This window comes from Pygoscelis adeliae, unplaced genomic scaffold (assembly GCF_000699105.1).
Source record: "Pygoscelis adeliae isolate BGI_AS28 unplaced genomic scaffold, ASM69910v1 Scaffold218, whole genome shotgun sequence".
Classification (NCBI taxonomy): Eukaryota; Metazoa; Chordata; class Aves; order Sphenisciformes; family Spheniscidae; genus Pygoscelis; species Pygoscelis adeliae.
In genome coordinates, this window is record NW_008825433.1 from 2,479,911 (window position 1) to 2,498,286 (window position 18,376).

The 18,376-nt window shown below is 37.0% G+C and overlaps 1 protein-coding gene across 1 annotated transcript in view; it reads left to right on the top strand.

Moving 5' to 3' along the window:
- Positions 1–18,376, top strand: part of BIRC6 (baculoviral IAP repeat containing 6) — a 171,375-nt gene that overhangs the window by 16,505 nt on the left and 136,494 nt on the right. Inside the window, exons 10-12 of the mRNA XM_009331049.1 lie at positions 6,372–6,521; positions 11,270–11,495; positions 15,690–15,850. Coding sequence (XP_009329324.1) covers positions 6,372–6,521; positions 11,270–11,495; positions 15,690–15,850 — 537 coding nt within the window. The remainder of the gene's footprint in view (positions 1–6,371; positions 6,522–11,269; positions 11,496–15,689; positions 15,851–18,376) is intronic.

Below are 18,376 nucleotides of genomic sequence, written 5' to 3' on the forward strand. Positions count from 1 at the left end.
CAGTATATTCTTTCCTTTTTACTTGCTTGGATGGTGGGAGTAGGCAAAGAGGTACTTTAATGTCTGAAAGTTTTGGATTCACAATAGCCTCTTTTTTTTTTTCCCTGCTGCTCCTGCTTGTTGACATATTCTTCTCATTGGTAGATCATATAATTTTTCCCATAGCTGCCTTTAAGATATGGCTGAAAAGAAACCTCTGTGTGAATGGGTGTTTCAGGTTTTGAGTGGTTTTATGTAAAGATGTTTCAGACCTGCATTTGACATCATCCATCTTTGTGAGTTGGGAATAATTATTCTTATCCCGCCTCAAAACATTACATCTTGATGTCAGCTTCAGGTGCTTCTCTGTTTCTGCAAGGATTACCTGGAGTTGACCTCTGGGGGAAAGTGTGCAAGTATATTCTTGGTTCCAGTTCTGTTAACCAAACATAGTGGACTTGAAACTCTTTGTATTTTGCTTTCTTCTCTTCCCCTTGGCCAAGGTAGACTATAGTAATATCCCTCTTAGTAGTGCTTTGTGTGTTATCATGTGGGGGTTTTCAACATTTTGTCTTGTGTTATTAATATAAAACAGCTTAAATTCTGCTTTTGTAGCATCCAAAAAAAGTAAATTCTTTATTATAAAACTATGCAGTAGGCTGACAGGTACTGTTTTTGAATAGGGTTACAGCTGTAGGGTGGTCTTTTGATGATATTTGAAGCCTATTATCTGGTGTTTAAGAGGATCAGATACAGTTTGTATTGGATGCATAAATTTCCAGAGCTATAGTTGTCACCGCCTTCTTTATATCTCAGTTTTCATCTAAATTATATTTCTTTTTTTAAATTACAGTCCTGCCAAAAATTACTTAAGAAAACAGTACACAGTATACATTCCACTTTTTTCTTTTGTTGGGTTTGTTTTGGATTGTTTCCTTAGTTTAGCTGCTTAGCTGTATTTGCCATTCAGGCCATCTTGTTGAACTTTGCTTTAGAAGGTGGAATGAGGTGGAAATATCTGAAGTGTTCCTTTTTTACCTAACATAAAGGTGCAAATCTCTGCTTGTATTTTGTTTTGGCAGTTTTGAAAATGGTGCATACTTGTGTTTCTGGGATTATTTTTAAAACGATCATTGAGAATTGTCAATTTTCTGTCTTTCACCACTACTGATGTTCTCCCTTGTCAAGTTACAAGCTTCAGTTTCTGAAGCTCTCTGAAGAAATACTATTGAGTAGGAAAGTGAGGTGGCATTTGAAACAATTTGTACAAGAAGTGGAAATGTTCAGGGTGTTGTGGTGAAGCAGGTACATTGCTGCCAGACGGTCTCATTGAGTAGACGTTAAAATCTTTATGATCTGTTTGAGTGCTTGAGTTCCTTCTAGTGAGTGAAGCATTCCTGGATTGTGCTTACCTGAAATTTGCAATCTAATTCTTTCACAAACCTAGTTTTTTAATGTCTGTGTTGACTGAAGGTTTTACAGTAAATCATTTCCCTGTTGAGTCCTGTTGAAAATGCTAGTAATTGTCTTTGCATTACATCTAGCAAAAAATCTCTCAACAGAAAGTCAATTTGATTTTTAAGAAGTGGTTCTTCAGTAGTTCCCTAAATCAATTTAGTTATATATTCAGTTTAATTATTATTTGGAAGTAGTTTGGGGAAAAGCAGGGGGGGAAAGAAGTTTTTCTACTTTTCATCATAAGAAAGAAGAACTCTAGTGCTTTTTTGTTCTAGCAGTTCTCTTTTCTGCCTATGTTGTGTCAGAGCTGACAGACAAAAAGACTCGGCTCCAACTGAAGTTCCATAATCGGCTTCTCACACATAGCAAATCATAGATCACATTGGATCAGCTCTTTTGGATATTGCCTATTTCTGAATTAGCCAGAGTTGGAAGCTGTAAAAGAAGACCACGAACACTGAATGTAACCCATAATGTACATTTGTATCTTACTGATTGTTTCACACTTTCATTTATAAGCACTTTTTTCTTTAGGTGCCTGTTTTGTGATGATTTTTTTTTAATGTTCTTTTCTATATACATAATTCTCCTAAATTCATGCCTGCGCTGTTACATTATAACAAGTGTTTCTAGTCGCTCCCCTTTGTTGGAGAAAGTTTTTTCAGACTGGAGTTCCGTATGTCAAAAGCGAGTTGTCTGCACTAACATTTTTTGTTGCAAGCCTGGCAGAACTGGATCGCACTTTCACACATTTGAGAATTGATTCCCCCAAATCTTGTACCTTTCAGTTATAACAGATTTCTTGCTCTTGAGTTGTATATAATGTATTAATTTACTCTCTGTATCTTTTTTTCTGGTTTTGTTTGGATATCTTATTTGTCTCTTCCATGTCATTAGGCTTTGTCAGCCTTGCATACTGGTGTATTTGAAGTTCAGGAATCAATTTAGTGTTTTCAATTTTCTGCCTTCATAGGCAATGGGGTCTAATGGGATTGGGGAGAGGTCCAGTTTTTTCCACATCAGAATTAGTGTTGGAAGTGATGCTAAGAGATCATCTTCAAACCAGGATCAATTACACTTACCCATTCAGAAATAGAGTACTGATCAGCCTATTTTAGAAAGTCTTCAACATGAAGATTTAACAGCCTACTTACACGAAATTTCTTCTACTGCATGCTGTCCTTGACGATGATGATGATGATTTTTTTTTTTCCCCTAGTGTTTAGCCTGTATCATCTTTGCTGATTGGAGTCAACTGTTGTACTATCCTTTATGAACATGGCAAAGAGGTTGCTTCAAAAAAGGAGGGGAAGACAGAGTTTATTTAGGTACTGTCCTCCTCCAACCATTTATTTTTTTAAGCTGAGTATCTCCAATCTTTTTAAACTTTCCTCAGGGGCTTTGAAAGAAAAAAACCCCTTACTCTCCCCTTCCAAAAGACCTGCTCAAGTCAGTCCACATGTTTCTTGATGAGATACCCAAACCAGGCGCAGTAATCCTACAGATGTCTTTGAATGGAACAGAATAATTCCTTAGCAGCTCTGCAGTCTGTACATACCATGTATGCATATACATAATGGGATGTTTGCACTTTTGAGCAGGAAATTGAATCAGGTTTATCTTCTGACTCACAAGAGCCGCTTTTACAGAACTGCTGGCTAGCTGATTTTTCTTCATCCTGTAATAGTGCATTTAATTATTTCTTGCTAGGCATAGTAACTTTCACTTGTTCCTATTCAATTGCATTCTATTTTTTCATAAGCTGGGATGGAATTTTACAGCTGAAATCTCGAAGAATAGTGTAAATTTTGTTGGAGTGAGGTTTTGGGGAAGCTTTCTTGAGGACATTTTTCAGGTGTTCTGAACTAGTATGTTTAAGGCTAACCCTTTCTCTACAGCCCAGTGGTGAGACGAGGAGGACTGTAAGTTGTTTAGTGGATCATTTCCTGTGGTATGGCTTTGTTTTCTTAATTCCTTTAACTGTTTGGGTATTGTTCAACTGTGTCCTTGTGTTGTGGTTTGCTATCAACAATTGTGTCACTCTTCCAGACTCCTGCCAGAGCGCAGGATATGTTCAGGATACTGAACGCTTCACCAGATTGGCTTTGACTGCAGTGGCCTAGTCTCTGACATATTCTCTAACTTGTGCCAATGCTGCTTTCCTGGAACCCATAACTGTTTTGCCAGAAGAAAGCTTGGGATTTATTTGGATGGATTTATGATTCTTATGTCCTGTTTGTATAACCCACCAGGTGCTTGAGTCCAAGCAAACGTACAGATTTTAAATACAAGTCAGAATTAAATTAACAATGTTTTGAATGTTACCTGTTATTTTGGGGAAGTATAAGGATGCTCGTTTCCAGTTATTCTCCTTTGTGATCACTGAGTAAGTCAGTGTCAGCTTTCATATCTTCCTGGTAGCGCAACAGAAGCATTTATCGGCTCTGTCAAAGTGATGCAAGCAGAGAAGTCTTCAGATAAACTATTGCTTACGATGTTTGCTACCTGGCTAGAATTAGAAAGCACTACATGAGTCACTGTTTCAGCCTAGTAGTGCATTCCATGAGCCAGTAGTAAGGCCACAAGAAAAAAAAAAGCAGCATTGACTTTTGCACATACTTTTTTTTCCTGACACTTGACTACAGGAAGTATGGTATCTTTGAAACAAATAATTAAGCGTGCATCATCAGAAGGTCATCTTTGGATGTTCTATGAGAGCAAATGCCTCCTTTGTGATACAGAAGCAAAGCCACCTACAGGGTTTTGGAAAGCGTGCATAAGCACTAATAATTTTACAGACTAATACTGTATAACTGAAGTTCATGATAAACTTCTTTACAGAAGCTTTTTAAAAACAAATATGAGGAAGTGAGATATCTCAAGTTTAGCACAGAATTTTTCTTGGAAAAGTGCTGGAGTCTTTGAGGAGTGCAGGGTTTGTGACTCTCTCTTCCTCTTGTAGTATGGAAAAAATAGTAAGGACATTTTTGCTGCTGTTGATTAGTGACAGAAACTCAGAAACTTGGTTTGAGAACCAAGGTTTTGTTTCTTTAAAACCAAACCCTACACAACCATCTACAGAATAAGTGAGACCTTGGCATAACTTTCCCTTAGAAAACCCCACAATTTTCTGAAGTTCTGCAGTGTTTCTCCTGCTGTGAGCTGTAAAACTGGTGGATGAGGCAAGTCAGTATGTTGAACTTCCATTGCATGAGGGGTGTACTTTTATTTCCAGGACAGGAGATTATCTGATTTTGATCGTTGAGATCAAAACTTTGAGCAGTAAAGAGAACAGGGAAACAAACTGAGGTTTGGCTTATTACCAAATGAAGCTGTCAAGGTCTGTGCTTTCTAATGTGTCCCTAATTCTCTTTGTTTGAGGAAAATTGCTCATTTGTGAGCTGTGCAATTACAGGGAAACTCATCATAAGTGTTATTTGCTAGAACTATTTTTTTTTTTTCCCCCTCCGGTCTTGGGATCTGCTTGGGATGTACTGTTCTGCACCAGGGCTGGGTGGGTTGGGGCTGAGAGAGGGGCGGTGCAGGCGTCTTACTGGATCTCAATGAGAAAGGCCCCACCAACAAATGGCTTAATAAAATAGCTGGTTTAATAAGATAGAATAAAAAGAGAAATACAAATAGTGAGAAAATCTCACATCCCTTCAGATGGTGGGAGCCCTGCTTTCAAGCAGCATCACCCAGAACCCGGGTAGATTTTCCCACAGCACACTGCTCAGATCCTGTCCATGGAGAGGTTCTTCCTTTTTGGTAATTTGAGCTATTATTTTCCTCTTTTTATTCTGTCTTGTTAAAACAGCTATTTTATTAAGCCATTTGTTGTCAGGCCTTTCCTATTGAGATGCAGAAAAAAACCTGTACCACCTCTCTCTGTGCCTCTCACACGCTCGCTCTCTGCCTCGCCCTGCCTCTCTATATTGCTCTCTGTTTCACTCCCCTCACCCCTCACAGTGCAGAACATGTACCTGCTGATTATGCTTTTATCTTGGGTTTTTATTGCGTATATTATCTCAAGTTTGTTTGTTTCAGATTACCTGGATAATTTGCATAACAGGGTTTGTCATAACATTAGTCAGATGCTGAAGGACAGTCTGTAATCAATTTTCAGAAAAACTATGGAAGGCCTACCCTAGGATTTTCCTCTCTATTTAAATCCTACTGATGAGGATTTTTGTAACTTCTGAAACTGTTAACAGCCCTTCCCCTCCCCCAACCCTACCTTATGTAAAATTGAGGATTCCTTCTTGGTGACTTCTCTGTAAATGACACAATTCATCTATGTATATCTGTAGTGGTGAATAATGGGCACCTTCCTTGAATGATTTCAAGCTTCCATCAAAACATTGTGTCCGTTGAAAATTTTGGACTTGCTGTTTTGTCTGTTGACCTGATCAGTGTTGTAATTCCAGGTTTGATGAAATAATGTGAAGAGCCCCTTAGTTAGGAGAGTTCAGCATGGAAGTGGTTTTTCGATTCTCAAATATTGAACTTTAAAAGGAAATTTATGCAACCTGTACAAATGAGGTAGTGTAGGCCTTCAGTTGACATGATGGAATATTTTCTGTTTAAAGCATGATTTGGATTATGGAAAGTGTCATAATCGTTATGATTTTGGGTTTCCATTGAGGTTTCCTTAGTTAATTACCTTTTAACTCCCCTTCCCCCTAATATTTGTTTTTCCTTTGATGCCATTCACACCTGGAATCAGTATTTCTGTGGTTCTGTTTTGCATTTACCCTGAAAAAATTTGTTATAGTAAAGCAAAATGAGTATTCCTGTATAATTTTACTGGTTTCAGGTCCTGCATAATTACTGTCATAATTGTGTAGCACTTCAACTGCAAGCCTGTCTTGTGAGTTGAGTTAAGCTGTATGCCTGTCTAAACTTGCTTCTTTTGTTGTCTGTGATGATTTTAGGTGGAGAACTTCATTTCCTTCAGATTGGAGGGACCTGCGATGACATAGATGAAGCTGATATACTTGTAGATGGATCCCTTTCCAAAAGTGTAGAACAGTCATCAGAAGGCACCAAACCCTTATCTAACCCTTCTAGTCCAGGCATTACAGGTAAATTGCACATGTTTAAATGTATCGTAAGTAAAAATGCTTTTGTAATTTTTGAAAGGTACATATTAAGATGATTTTGAATTATTTAATAGGATGCTGCTTTATACTTTTTTGCTGCCCGAAGCTGGAGTTCTGTAGTTACTGTATGTCTATCACTGGTTAACGTACAAGCATAACACTTTAGCAGTTCCTGATTTAAAAAAAAAAACAACAAACCAACAACTTTTGTATAACTGATTGTTTTTCCAATCCCTACATGTTATTTTAAGTGTGGCAGACAGGGAAAAACAGGTAATTGTGCAAGGACTGAGCTTCCCTCATAGTTTAAATAGGCTTGAGCTCTTTATTTGGAATTAAAATCATATGTTCATTATGTAAAATTGCCTTAAAGTTTCATGCAGAAGCTGTAGCACTCTACTTAATAACTGTACAAAACGTATTCAACAGGTATTGTTGCACACAGTGAAACTGATGCTCTCTATACTTCAAGCAGTGCAGTTGCTGTTGATAAATTAAGCGTATGATGTGAACTCCGGGATTTTTGTGTTTAGCAGTTTGTCTGGGTTGAGCTATGCTCAAATTCTGCTGTCATTTACCTACTAGTTTCCTTCCTGGAAAGGTTGTCTGCCCTTGGACAGCAAGAAATAATTGTTTCTAATTGTCCAAAATCTGTTTTTACCCTAATCATGATATTTAGGTCTTGTCTTTACTGCAGTTCTCTCATACCAGTCCTGCCACCAGTCTGCTGCCTTTTGTAGTATCCTGGCCCACTTAGGTAAAATAAGGAGTTGGGTGAGAGAGTTGTTCCTTTTGTAGTCAGGTAGAAGGGGAAAAATGTGTGGGGCTCCTCCTGCTTGTAAGGCAGAACAGTGAGTATGCAGGTTAGGGGAGCTCCTGCGTGGGCCTCTCAATCTTTTCTCAGCCCTCATCAAAGATGCATTAGTGTAGATAACTTGCTACTAAAACTTAACAACAAATCTAATTTTGCTGGTTAAGCCTGAGGAAGATTTGAGTCATGCTGAGGTTTTTAAACCTCAGCATGTGTGTGTATATATATATATATATATAGTCTTGCTTTGAGTTTTAAAAGGAATTGTTTATGAGAGCTGTAAAACTATGGTGTTTTTCATTTTGTTTTAACCTGCAATTGTTGAAGATAGAGACACAAAGCATAATTATTTTAGTTAGGTTGGAGTTTGGAAGTTTTGGTCATGTCTGTTGGGACAGAAAATAGGGATATACTGGGAATAGATAACCTTGAATATAAAATACAAGTTTAAATAATATAAAGCATGAAAATAAAGCAATGATACAATGGAAATAAACCATTCATGTAGTTATGACTATTTCACAGAAGTGATGTTAATTTTGTGTGCGCGTTTGTGTGATGGGGGATGTCTTTGCGTGCAGCTGCAGAGGACAAAAAAAGCTGGGAGAGGACTGAGTGGCAGTACAGGGACCATTTTGGATCGTGGCGTCTTTGTTGTCAACAGGCTACTTGCTGTCTTCCTCCCCAAACCCCTGCTCGCTGCCAGCCTTGTAACACTTTAAGTTGTGTTGTGCTGTGTTTGTATGACCCCTGACTTTACTCCACAAGAGGCAATCAAAAGAGGGAAGGAAAAGATGCTTATTGTCATAAGATTATCTGTAAGCAGCAGTACAGCAGTTGCTGTTGTCTTCTCTGCTTTGAGGACTGAATTCCTCCTGCTCCTCCTCTTTTTCACCAAAGGAGCCATTCCTAAAGTTTGAAAACCACTAGGTAATAAACCCTTGTACATATGAGAGGGGAAGAAGTCCGTGGCTTTCTTCTGCACCTTTCTTCTTTTGCTAATGGCAAATAAAGCAATAAAGACAGTATGAATATCCAGGACATAGATGCTCTTCAATAGATGCATTTCCTGTATAGTAACTTATCAGCAGATTTAAGTGACTTCCAATCAAATTGTAAATCTGACTAACCTGATGAATCAAATTGATGATCATTACTGTTTAAATTCTGCCAGTACTGTAATGGGCAATTTTTTTCCCCCCCCTTGTTCTCCTCCCCATCCAGCCTTCATTATAGGCTTGACTATGGCTTATTGGAACAAGAAAGGGATTTACTTATGTATAGACTTCAAAGTAGCTGTATCTTTAGATTGTCCACAAGCTGCAGGTCCTCCTTTAAGTAGTCATATAATTCAGAGAGTCTAGTATTGCTTGATCTTGGTGTGTAATGGTTTCCAAAGAGTAGTTGGATACACAGTAATGATCAGATAAATTGAGTACTGTTTTGCAGTGGCATCAAACTGAGCCACTAAAAGCTGTGAGAGAAGCTTAATAGTCGTAGGAAGCCAGTGCTGAAATGAGGGTGCTGGGGGGAAGAGCTGAAACCAAATGGTTGTTGCAGAGCTCTTAGTCTGAACTATCTGGGTTAAGGATACTAAAGTCAGTAATACTGGATTCTTGGCATATAATGTGTGAGTGATTGTTAGGACAGTGCAAACATTTTCTAAGTAAGGAAGCTGTCAGCATGTGTATGGATCATGATCAGACACTGCCCCCAACATTTAAAACATCAGTGAAAATCATCAGCAGCAAAAACGATTTCTTCCACTTTTGTCTTAGCATGTTTTTCAGACAGACGTAGCTCAACAGAAAGATTTCTGTTTGGGGAAATGAACTCCTAGGCGGATCTGACTGAGCATAGAGTCTTGATCTATATATCTCGTTCACAGCTGATGGCAGGCAGCAGCAGGCTGTTTTTATGAAATCACTTTGGTGTTCTCTGAAACTGTAGCTAAAAGATACTGTAATCAAGATAGAAACCACAGCAACAAGCACAAGCTTTTGTTCATATATATTGTGGGGTTTTATTTGTGTGTTTTTCTCTGTTGTTGGCATTCTGGAATGCATTTATTAAATTTTATTTTCTAGCCTGCATTTCAAACTTGGATACATTTTAAATTGTATTGTTTTAGAAGGAAATACGTTAACCTTACCAAGCTGTAAATCTTAGATTAGGTTCAAATTATTATTTCCTTTTAAGGAGCAGAGGATTTTTTATGGTGAAGTGATCTAAAATAATGCTTATTTTAGAAGTTAATTGAAAAAAAAAAAAAATAGTTTTCCTGACCAGTTTAAAACTTTTTTCAAGTTTGCTATTAGAACTTCAGCTTGTTGTAACTCACTACTACGACATAATAAAAGAAGCCAAATACACTTGACAGCACTGGAAAGTTAAGTCCTTCATTCTTCAGTTTTAGGGGTTGATACCCCATTACATGTGGTTGCTCTGAATACTTTGAATTTGTAATTGTTTCTGTTGGAGGGGGAGGGAGAATGAAGCAGGAGAAAATCCAGTCTACTCAAAGGTAGAATTGTTGCACAGTTTGAGCTATGATCTCACTTCTCAATGCAGTGTCATCTAGCTAATGAGGTTCACATTTGGCAGTAAAAAAAATGAAGATGTTTGCTGTATTATTGAAATAAAATTTCTAAAGCATTTTTAATTTCTAATCTCTTCAGCGTTTTCCTGCCTCCTAGATTGAAAAGTAGAAATTGTAATTGTTGCAATGAGAGTGAACTTTTTGCCTCACGCTGGGTATCTGATCTTGAGCTTCTCCACTTTTTGGGAAGAATTGCATGTGCCTTTCTGCTCTCAAGCTGGAGGATGTAATCTAGTTATTATTCTGGTTTCAACCTGGCTTGTTTTGCTAGATAGCCTCTAGGTTCAGACTTCACTGGGGGGGGGTGGTATTTTTGTTGATGCATTTAAAATTTTTTTTTTTTTTTTCCCCTGGGTGGTGACAGTAGTAGTCAGGTAGCAAACTTTCTCCTTTTGAAAACCATCATTTCTTTACAAGTAAAAGATTTTCTCCAAAATGCATTTTTAAGAGAAAATGCGTGAAAGGTAAGAAAATTAACATTGTACATATCTTATTTTCCCTCAAGTTTTCAATTTTTTTTTTTTTGTTTGAGGAAATCTGATTATTTTTAGAGCTTCTTTGTAATGTTCCTTTAGGTGTTTGTCTCCCTGGGATGTTTTAATTTTCAGTACTTCTTCAATTAATATCCTTGTTTCCTAAGGACAAGACTTGACTATGAAGACAAGAAGTACTTGTCTAGGCCCAGTGTCTTTTAAGTGCATTACATAAAACATGTTTGTTTTTTCCCTTACCCCTCTTTTAAGCTAAATTGGGAACCTTCCAAAACGTTCTAGTAATCCACCATAAAACAAGTCTATATTGATAAGCAGGTACCAAAGTAATGTTTTAAACAGTGATAAAAATGTTACAATTGCATAGTAATTCCATATGTCTGTTTTCATTAAATATAAAATTTTCTTTTTTTTTAATCTGAGTCAGTAGAAGTATTAAAAAAAAAAGTTTTAATCAGCTTTACATCATCAAAGTATAGCTGGCTAATTACTTTTTGCTGATGCTTCTGGTTGAATCCCAGAGAGCATGCTCAGAGCTCTCAGTACTTAGGAAATTTATTCCAAATGAGCTGTCTTCAAAGGATACTGGCTTCAAGGCTGGAGTTGTTTGGTTGCTTGTGTGTGTGTGGGTTGGTTGTTTGTTTTGTTCTTTTTGTCTGTTTGGGGTTTTTTGTTTGTGGGGTTTTTTTGGGTTTTGGTTTTTTAGAAATGTCATATAGCATGTAGTTAATTTTACCTCTAGCAGTTTGGATATATTTCAAACTGTTTATAGGATGTTCTGGGAAAAAAAATCTGTGTAGTAATTAATATATGTTCTGTAATTATTCAGGAGTTGATCTTTTGGTGGACCAGCCATTTTCCCTTGAAACACTGACATCCCTGGTGGAACTGACCCGTTTTGAGACCTTGACGCCACGGTTTTCAGCCACTGTGCCTCCCTGCTGGGTAGAAGTCCAGCAAGAGCAGCAGCAAAGGCGGCATCCTCAGCACTTGCACCAGCAGCACCATGGGGATGCAGCTCAGCATACCCGAACTTGGAAGCTACAGACAGACAGGTAGATAGGGTAACGGTGCAAAAAGAATAATGTCTGTATTGCTTAACTAGTTCGTATAGCTGGTATGATCACAAATTTCACGCAATTTAATTGTTTTTAAGTAGTGTGCAAGTTTAAGAACGTGTACTTTCAAAGATAATAATCCCTATTTGGTAGTTTGCATTACAGGTCTTTGTGAGATTGCCAGAGTTGTTTTAGTGGACCTTGAAACAAATTGGAAAGTCAAGTTTTGAATGCGTGTATTCTTGTTTGTCAAACGTTGCCATTTCATTATATAATTAGGCAAGCACATTTGCCAGAATTACAGATTCTTGATTGTTTCTATAAAAGTCTGATTCACCCTTCTTATGCATACACACATTCTTAGTACATTTTTTAATTGGAAAATGCAAACTGCAGGTGCCAGTATGACTAATTAGTTGTCCTAAACGAAATCCTGTTGTAATGTATTTTAAAATGTGAAGATAGAATCTGGATTTATGCCTGTTCATGTCAAGTTAAATCTTTATACGCAAGACATTTACTTAAGCCAGTATAGAGTCCTAGCTGTGCTAAAATTTAGGCAGTACTTTCATTGAAATGAACTGCACTGACATGGTATGTGTAGTACTTCTCAGTTTTTTACATGTGGCGTGAGAACTTGGAATTCCTCTGGGATTATAAAGACTAGAACAGCAGTGTTGTACTCTCCTTGAAGAGCTGCTTAAAACCTACCTGAAGTAGCTTTGCATAGTTTTTCTGGAAAAATGCTTGGAGAAGCAAAATATAGATATAAGTTGTGCTGTGTGTTTTATTAAGGGACGTGCGTAATAAGGCACTACAAGATCTTTTGGGTCAGGCCGTCGCACATCTGTCCCACTGTTGTATAAGATTTGGGTAATAGTGTAGAATCTAAATGGCCATACAGTGGAAACAATGAAATAGCCAAAAGATGCTAGGGGGAGCTAGAGATCACATGTGGGGGGAAAAAGCTTGTTGTATAAATAAGTGAAAGCTAGCATGTGATAATGAAGCATTCCAGGTGGGAAAACAGGTCTGGAAGGTAGTAGTTGCAGGTGTTTCCAGGGCTGACACCTAAAATGAGCTGAACTTGCTTTAAGTAAATGTTCATAAGCTATGGTTAAAAACTTGCAGTGCGTTATAGGCTTTAAAACCTTTATGTATCTTGTGGGTTTGCTTTGTGTAAGTAAAATACTCTGTATGTAACAAGTGGAAAGGAGGTGGTTCCTTGCAAAGTAACTTCCAGTTAAAACTATGGATTACTGAGTGTGTTCAGCAACAGTTGAAAGGTAAAAAGCTACCAATGTGAAGATATAAGGAAGCCAACAGTGAAGGGCTTATGAATATTGTTTCATTAGAGGAAAAGTATTATGCCTGCTGCAAAGTAAAACAGGAACGTAAAGAAGTAAAGTTAAAAGTTTTGGTTTAGTACTGGAAATCTTTGACAGCTGCTAAATGACTCATGATGAAAATGATTAAATTGCAGTCCCTTTGTTCATAGGGTAAAATATACAGTCTTAAGACTGAGAGCAACGTTAGCTCTTAATTAAAAGTTATCAGAGAAGAAACTTTTTGATTTCTGGATTATTTTGGTCATCCTTAATGAGGTTCCTTTTATCTCCTCTTTGAGTGTCTTATACTGATTCCTATCAAGATGTGGGATTACAGGGTTAGATGGATGAGTAATGCAATTTGATATGGTAATTCTTTTGTTTCCCAAATAGATAGGAGATAATCCTGTAAATGTATTCTAGGGAATGGCATTATATTATAAGCGTGCTTTTTTCAATCCTACTTTGTTATTTTAAAAAGGCTGTGTAACAAAGAAAACAGAAAAAGCAGAGTCTGGTTTACCTTATGAATTATCTAAATATCAGTATTTCCCCTTCAGTGGTAATTTAACTGAAATGTTAAATTGGGTTAATCCTTTTAAAGAAAGTTCATGAATTCCTAATGTGCTTTGATTAAAACAATGACATCTGAGTTTCCTGGCTTTTTCTCAAATTCATATACAAAATATTTTATGTCTTCATCTTATGCAGACATTTGAAAATATGTGAAAGTGCTTTCCAGTGTTTAAACTCTGGAAATGGGTCTGCAGCTCAAAGTTCAGTTTAGAGGAAGATCAAACATTGATGAGGTGTTCTAGAAAAAGAATGAAGAAGTGTGTTGGAAAATATTTTGTAGTTGTGAGAATGATGGTATATTTGCATTTAGAACACAGTCTTGATTGTGTAGTCTTTAAAACAATGCTATAGATTTAGAAGGGTTTCAAAAGTGAGGGGAGTTGCTAAAAGAACTTGCATTAGGTTACCGGAGAAAATTCATCACAGAATTAGATTGTGAAATTCATTGCCACAGGTAGAAGATCATCTCTTCACTGTTGGATGTAATGTGAGACCTTCATGGAGGATCATTATTCCATACATGCCTATTGAGAGATACTTAAAACTTCCTTTGGGGCATCTGCTGCTGAATTCTGTCAAAAATAGGTTTCTGGAGTAGACAAATAACAGTTGTAATTCGGTATGGCAGTATGCATCGTATGCAACATACAGACTACAAAAGAGTACTGCAGACAAACTGGTTTATTATTCATTTCTGGTTTTGTACCAGATCTTAACTTAAACTGGATGAGCAGAATATTATTTAGTCTTTCAGAAGACATGCTCCTTTGAATGTCTCATTCAGTCCATGCTTTGCATGACACCTATAGGAATACTCAGACATAAAAAACCACCCCCAAACCTCTCCCTGTTTTGCACTGGGCTACGTATTCTCTAAGCCAGAGGAAAGGCGTGAGTGATTCTAAGTTTCTAGTGTTACATTTGCTAACAGAGTTTTTTTTTCCCCTGGAGTTGTAGGATAAATTTTCATTATATTTTATTTGCCTAAGTTATTTGTACAGTTAGCTGAAAATTCTTCACTATTGCTTCTTAAATCATAACCACAAGCTCTCTTCTGTCTTTCTTTTGCTTCTGTCCATCTTTCCTCCCAAAATCACTGCTTTTCTACATTGCTTGTTCTGGAAAGCTGGCATGCCATTTCATGATGTGTACCTGGAATCCGTTATAAGTGTATTATACTTGCCTGAGGGAGATATGGCCTTCAGGGATATTACTGTAAAAAATGCAAAGAATTAAATATATTTGTACCAATCCTTAATCTATTTTAAAATTGTTTTCTGCACAATATTCGATGTGTAGCGTATTATTTGATTTAAATAACCTTTTTGTAATTTAGATGTTAGAAAAACATCTATGATATTTATAGCAGCATACTCAATTTCTTAGTGTTCTCAGTTATACAATTAAATAATCACAGGCTATCAAAGTTACTACATTTAAAAAAATTACTGATAAATTGAGAAGATCAGGAAGTGCAGTTACTTTAAAAATGTGTACAAATATGATGATGCATGATTAGTTTTATTTGAATTGCTCTTTGGTTTGAACTATTTTTTGCAAACCTTAGTGTATCAAACTATGGAACTGATCATTGAGGGGTAGTTATTATCTCAAGTTTACACTTTCGGTGTAAGCCAAAGTTGGCTTCAGAAGGAAAATATGACTCATTAAAAGAAAGCTGCATGCATTTTGCACAGCGCAGGTTTCTGACTGTGCACCTGGTAAGAAGCACTTCTCATCCTGTATAAATTATCAAATATATTTTAAAAAAAATTTGAAACTAGTATTTTGCATCACCTGGACATGGCTGTTGTACCACTGGAAAGTGAAATTGTTTAACGCTCACCAATGGAGAAGGCCAACTTAAGAGATTGCAAGGTAGTCATGCTTTCATACACTTCACTGATTGATAGATTCTTTTTTAGTGATTCACCATCCCCCCACCCCTCCTTTTTTCCTAGAAATGAGTAACTGGAATTTATAGTAATATGGAAACAGTACTGTAATGAAGGTAATAGGGAATCTTTTCACTGCTACTTTTATCCAAACATTGATTCGCCCTCTCTCATCAGTTGGCTTTTAATGTGTTCTTCACAAAATGAATGTGGTTAACTGCAGCTTAAAAGACTTTTACTTCAGAAATTCATGTGGATGTCAACTAATGCAAAATAAGTTTTTCTTCTTGTTAAAGAAAGTGTGCATAGATGGGGAATGCACTGGGTAATGCTGCCTGCTTGATCTGAATTCTCTCTTAACACTGGGTCATTGTCTTCTTTTTTCCTGACAGCAACAGCTGGGATGAGCATGTCTTTGAACTGGTTCTACCAAAAGCCTGTATGGTTGGACACGTGGACTTCAAATTTGTTTTGAATTCAAACATCACAAACATTCCCCAGATTCAAGTGACTTTACTGAAAAATAAAGCTCCAGGCTTAGGGAAAGTCAATGGTAAGAAAGAACTTAAGATTTTTTTCAGAATATTATTTCTTTTCTCAAACTCATTATTCTCTGTGATGCATATTAGAAGAATTGCTTGAAATTGTGTAAATATTTTGGTTTAACTTATTTTATTTACACATTATTCTATTTCTCAGCATCATGGTCTGTTTTCACTTACCATGTTTGAATGTAAATTGGGGAAACAAACTGGGTAAACAGTTTCAAAATCCTGAATTTTGTACAAATTTGAGCATAGCTCAAAAAGGTTGAACTGAATTATTATTCTGTACTGCTTGAATCCTACAGTCATTAAAAAAACTATGTTGTCAATTGTATATCATCCTCGAGATTGACTGATGAAACAAATGGTGCTCTTTCAAGTTCTTGATACATTTAAAAAAATTATGATAAATTACTCCAAGTCACAGAAGGAAATTATTTGCCAGTGCCTCTTCGATGCATAAGAGAAAATAGCAAGGCTTTTTTTGATGTCAGTAGATAAAACCTGGCTTCCTTGGGAATTCTCTCATCATCTGGCTCATTAACTAAGATACGTGAAAGCTGCAGTATGATTTCACTTTTTGTTCCTTGCAGCTTTGACAGGGTAGACCAAAGTTATGAATGCTCTTGCCTTGGGAAGACTCCTAGCTGGACTCTGCATCTTGCTAGCTCTCAGGGAACCTCTGAGGGGGTAGCATAAATTGAAAAGTCACTTCTTTGATGTGGAAGAATTTGTGCCTCCATTGGGATTTTCTTGTGGTGAGAGTGTTCATTGCATGTCCTGCTGCCCTGTCTGCTAGGGATGGAAGGTATTACATGCAGCACTTCCTTTTATTGAGGCATTAATTGGTTATCTTTATGTGGACACATCTTTTTGAAAAGCTTCTAGAAACTTGGTATTTCGAAGAAATCTTGCTGTTGAATGTTATTAAATTGGCTGCTGGATATAAAATGTGTTGGGGAGAACAACAAGGATGATTTAAAAAGCTCTTTTTTTTTTTCTTTTCTATTTTTTTAAATGCTAAGTATAAGAACACCCCAGTTAAACAAGGGTAACAGAGTTGTAAATTTTAAAAAGGAATACAGGCATACCAAAGATCACTGACACGCCTTCATATAACTTCTCACTCTGTAACATCCCCCAGTGCTTAACAAGAAAAAAAGCGTGCTGGAAATGCTCCTTAAAGAAATCCTATAAACTGGTGGTTATCCAAGAATAAAATACTCTAGCATAGTAATATTCTTGGAGAAAAGTTTATTCTTTTAAGATACAAGGTGGTTTAACAGTTTTAGCAGAAGTGCTAGCTGTGACTGCAGAACAGCAGTCAATACATGTTCTTGCAGATTCTTCCTTTGTTAAATTCTTGAAGGAAAACCTTAATTTTAACATGTAGCAGAATTTTGTTCTATCAAATAAAAAAATAGGACAGCTGCTCCATGTTGCTCTTCTGAACAGAACCTGCTTTGTTTTCGGCATGAATTTTAGAATTCAGTCCATTTGCAGATCTGGATGTCAGAATTCATCTGAAAATCTTCACCTGTGAAACAAAACAGTAGAATAAATGCTAAACTCTTTTGCTTAATGTTTCAGTTTTAAAAATTGCTGAGCAAACAGTTCCATGAGTTGGTGATTCTCTGAAGACGTTTGATTTGGCTGTGAAATAAAATGCCAGGGCTTTTTGTGGATGCTTTACAGTACAGCATACCAAACATAAGACATGACAGAGCTCTTCCAGAAAGTGACATTTCACTTCCTTACATGCAGTGTAGTGGAATTGGCTTTTATCTGTTATGGATAGTGTGGAGAATAATGCATGGAGTCACGGGCCAGGGTATACCCAGGCAGACTGGAAAGGGCTGGGGAATATGAGAGCGCCTGCGAGGCAACCTTGGCAAGGTGCTTTTTTCTTTTTGATTCAGTAGGATTGGGGAGCCTCAACTAACCAACATCCTCTCAAGTCTTACTGCATTGCAGTTGCTTCCTACCCTTTTTCAATTTCTTGGGTTTTGGAAAAGGACCTTAATGACATTTGCTGTTTTTTTCTACGCGCTACTGAGTGAAGTAATAGAACGCTAATGATTTCAGTATAAGGGAAGGCAAACCTAGATAATGTATATCTGTGCTGGATGTTAACCAAAATGTCCTAATCCCAGGGAAAAGTAATATTCAGGATTGTTTGGTGGCTCTTGAAAAGGTATAAAATCTTCAGACTGAAATTCAGTTAACTCCCCCTCCCCCCTTCCCCTCTCTCCTTCCATAGGGTGAGAAAGGAACTGAAATTTTAAGATAATGAGACCTAAGGAAGATCTGTAGGGGAGAGTTTATTCAGTTGTTTTTTGTACGACAGGAACCCTGGAACAAGTTAAATGTGTAGTGTGTAATAACGGGAAGGCCAGAGGCATAATTCTTCTGGTTTGGAACTAATGTTTTTGATTTGGCATATAATTCATTGCTTCTTGTTCATTTGCTTGCATGTCCTTTCCATCTATGATTCATGAGAACCATTTAATTAAAAAAAGAGCTGTACTTAAGTC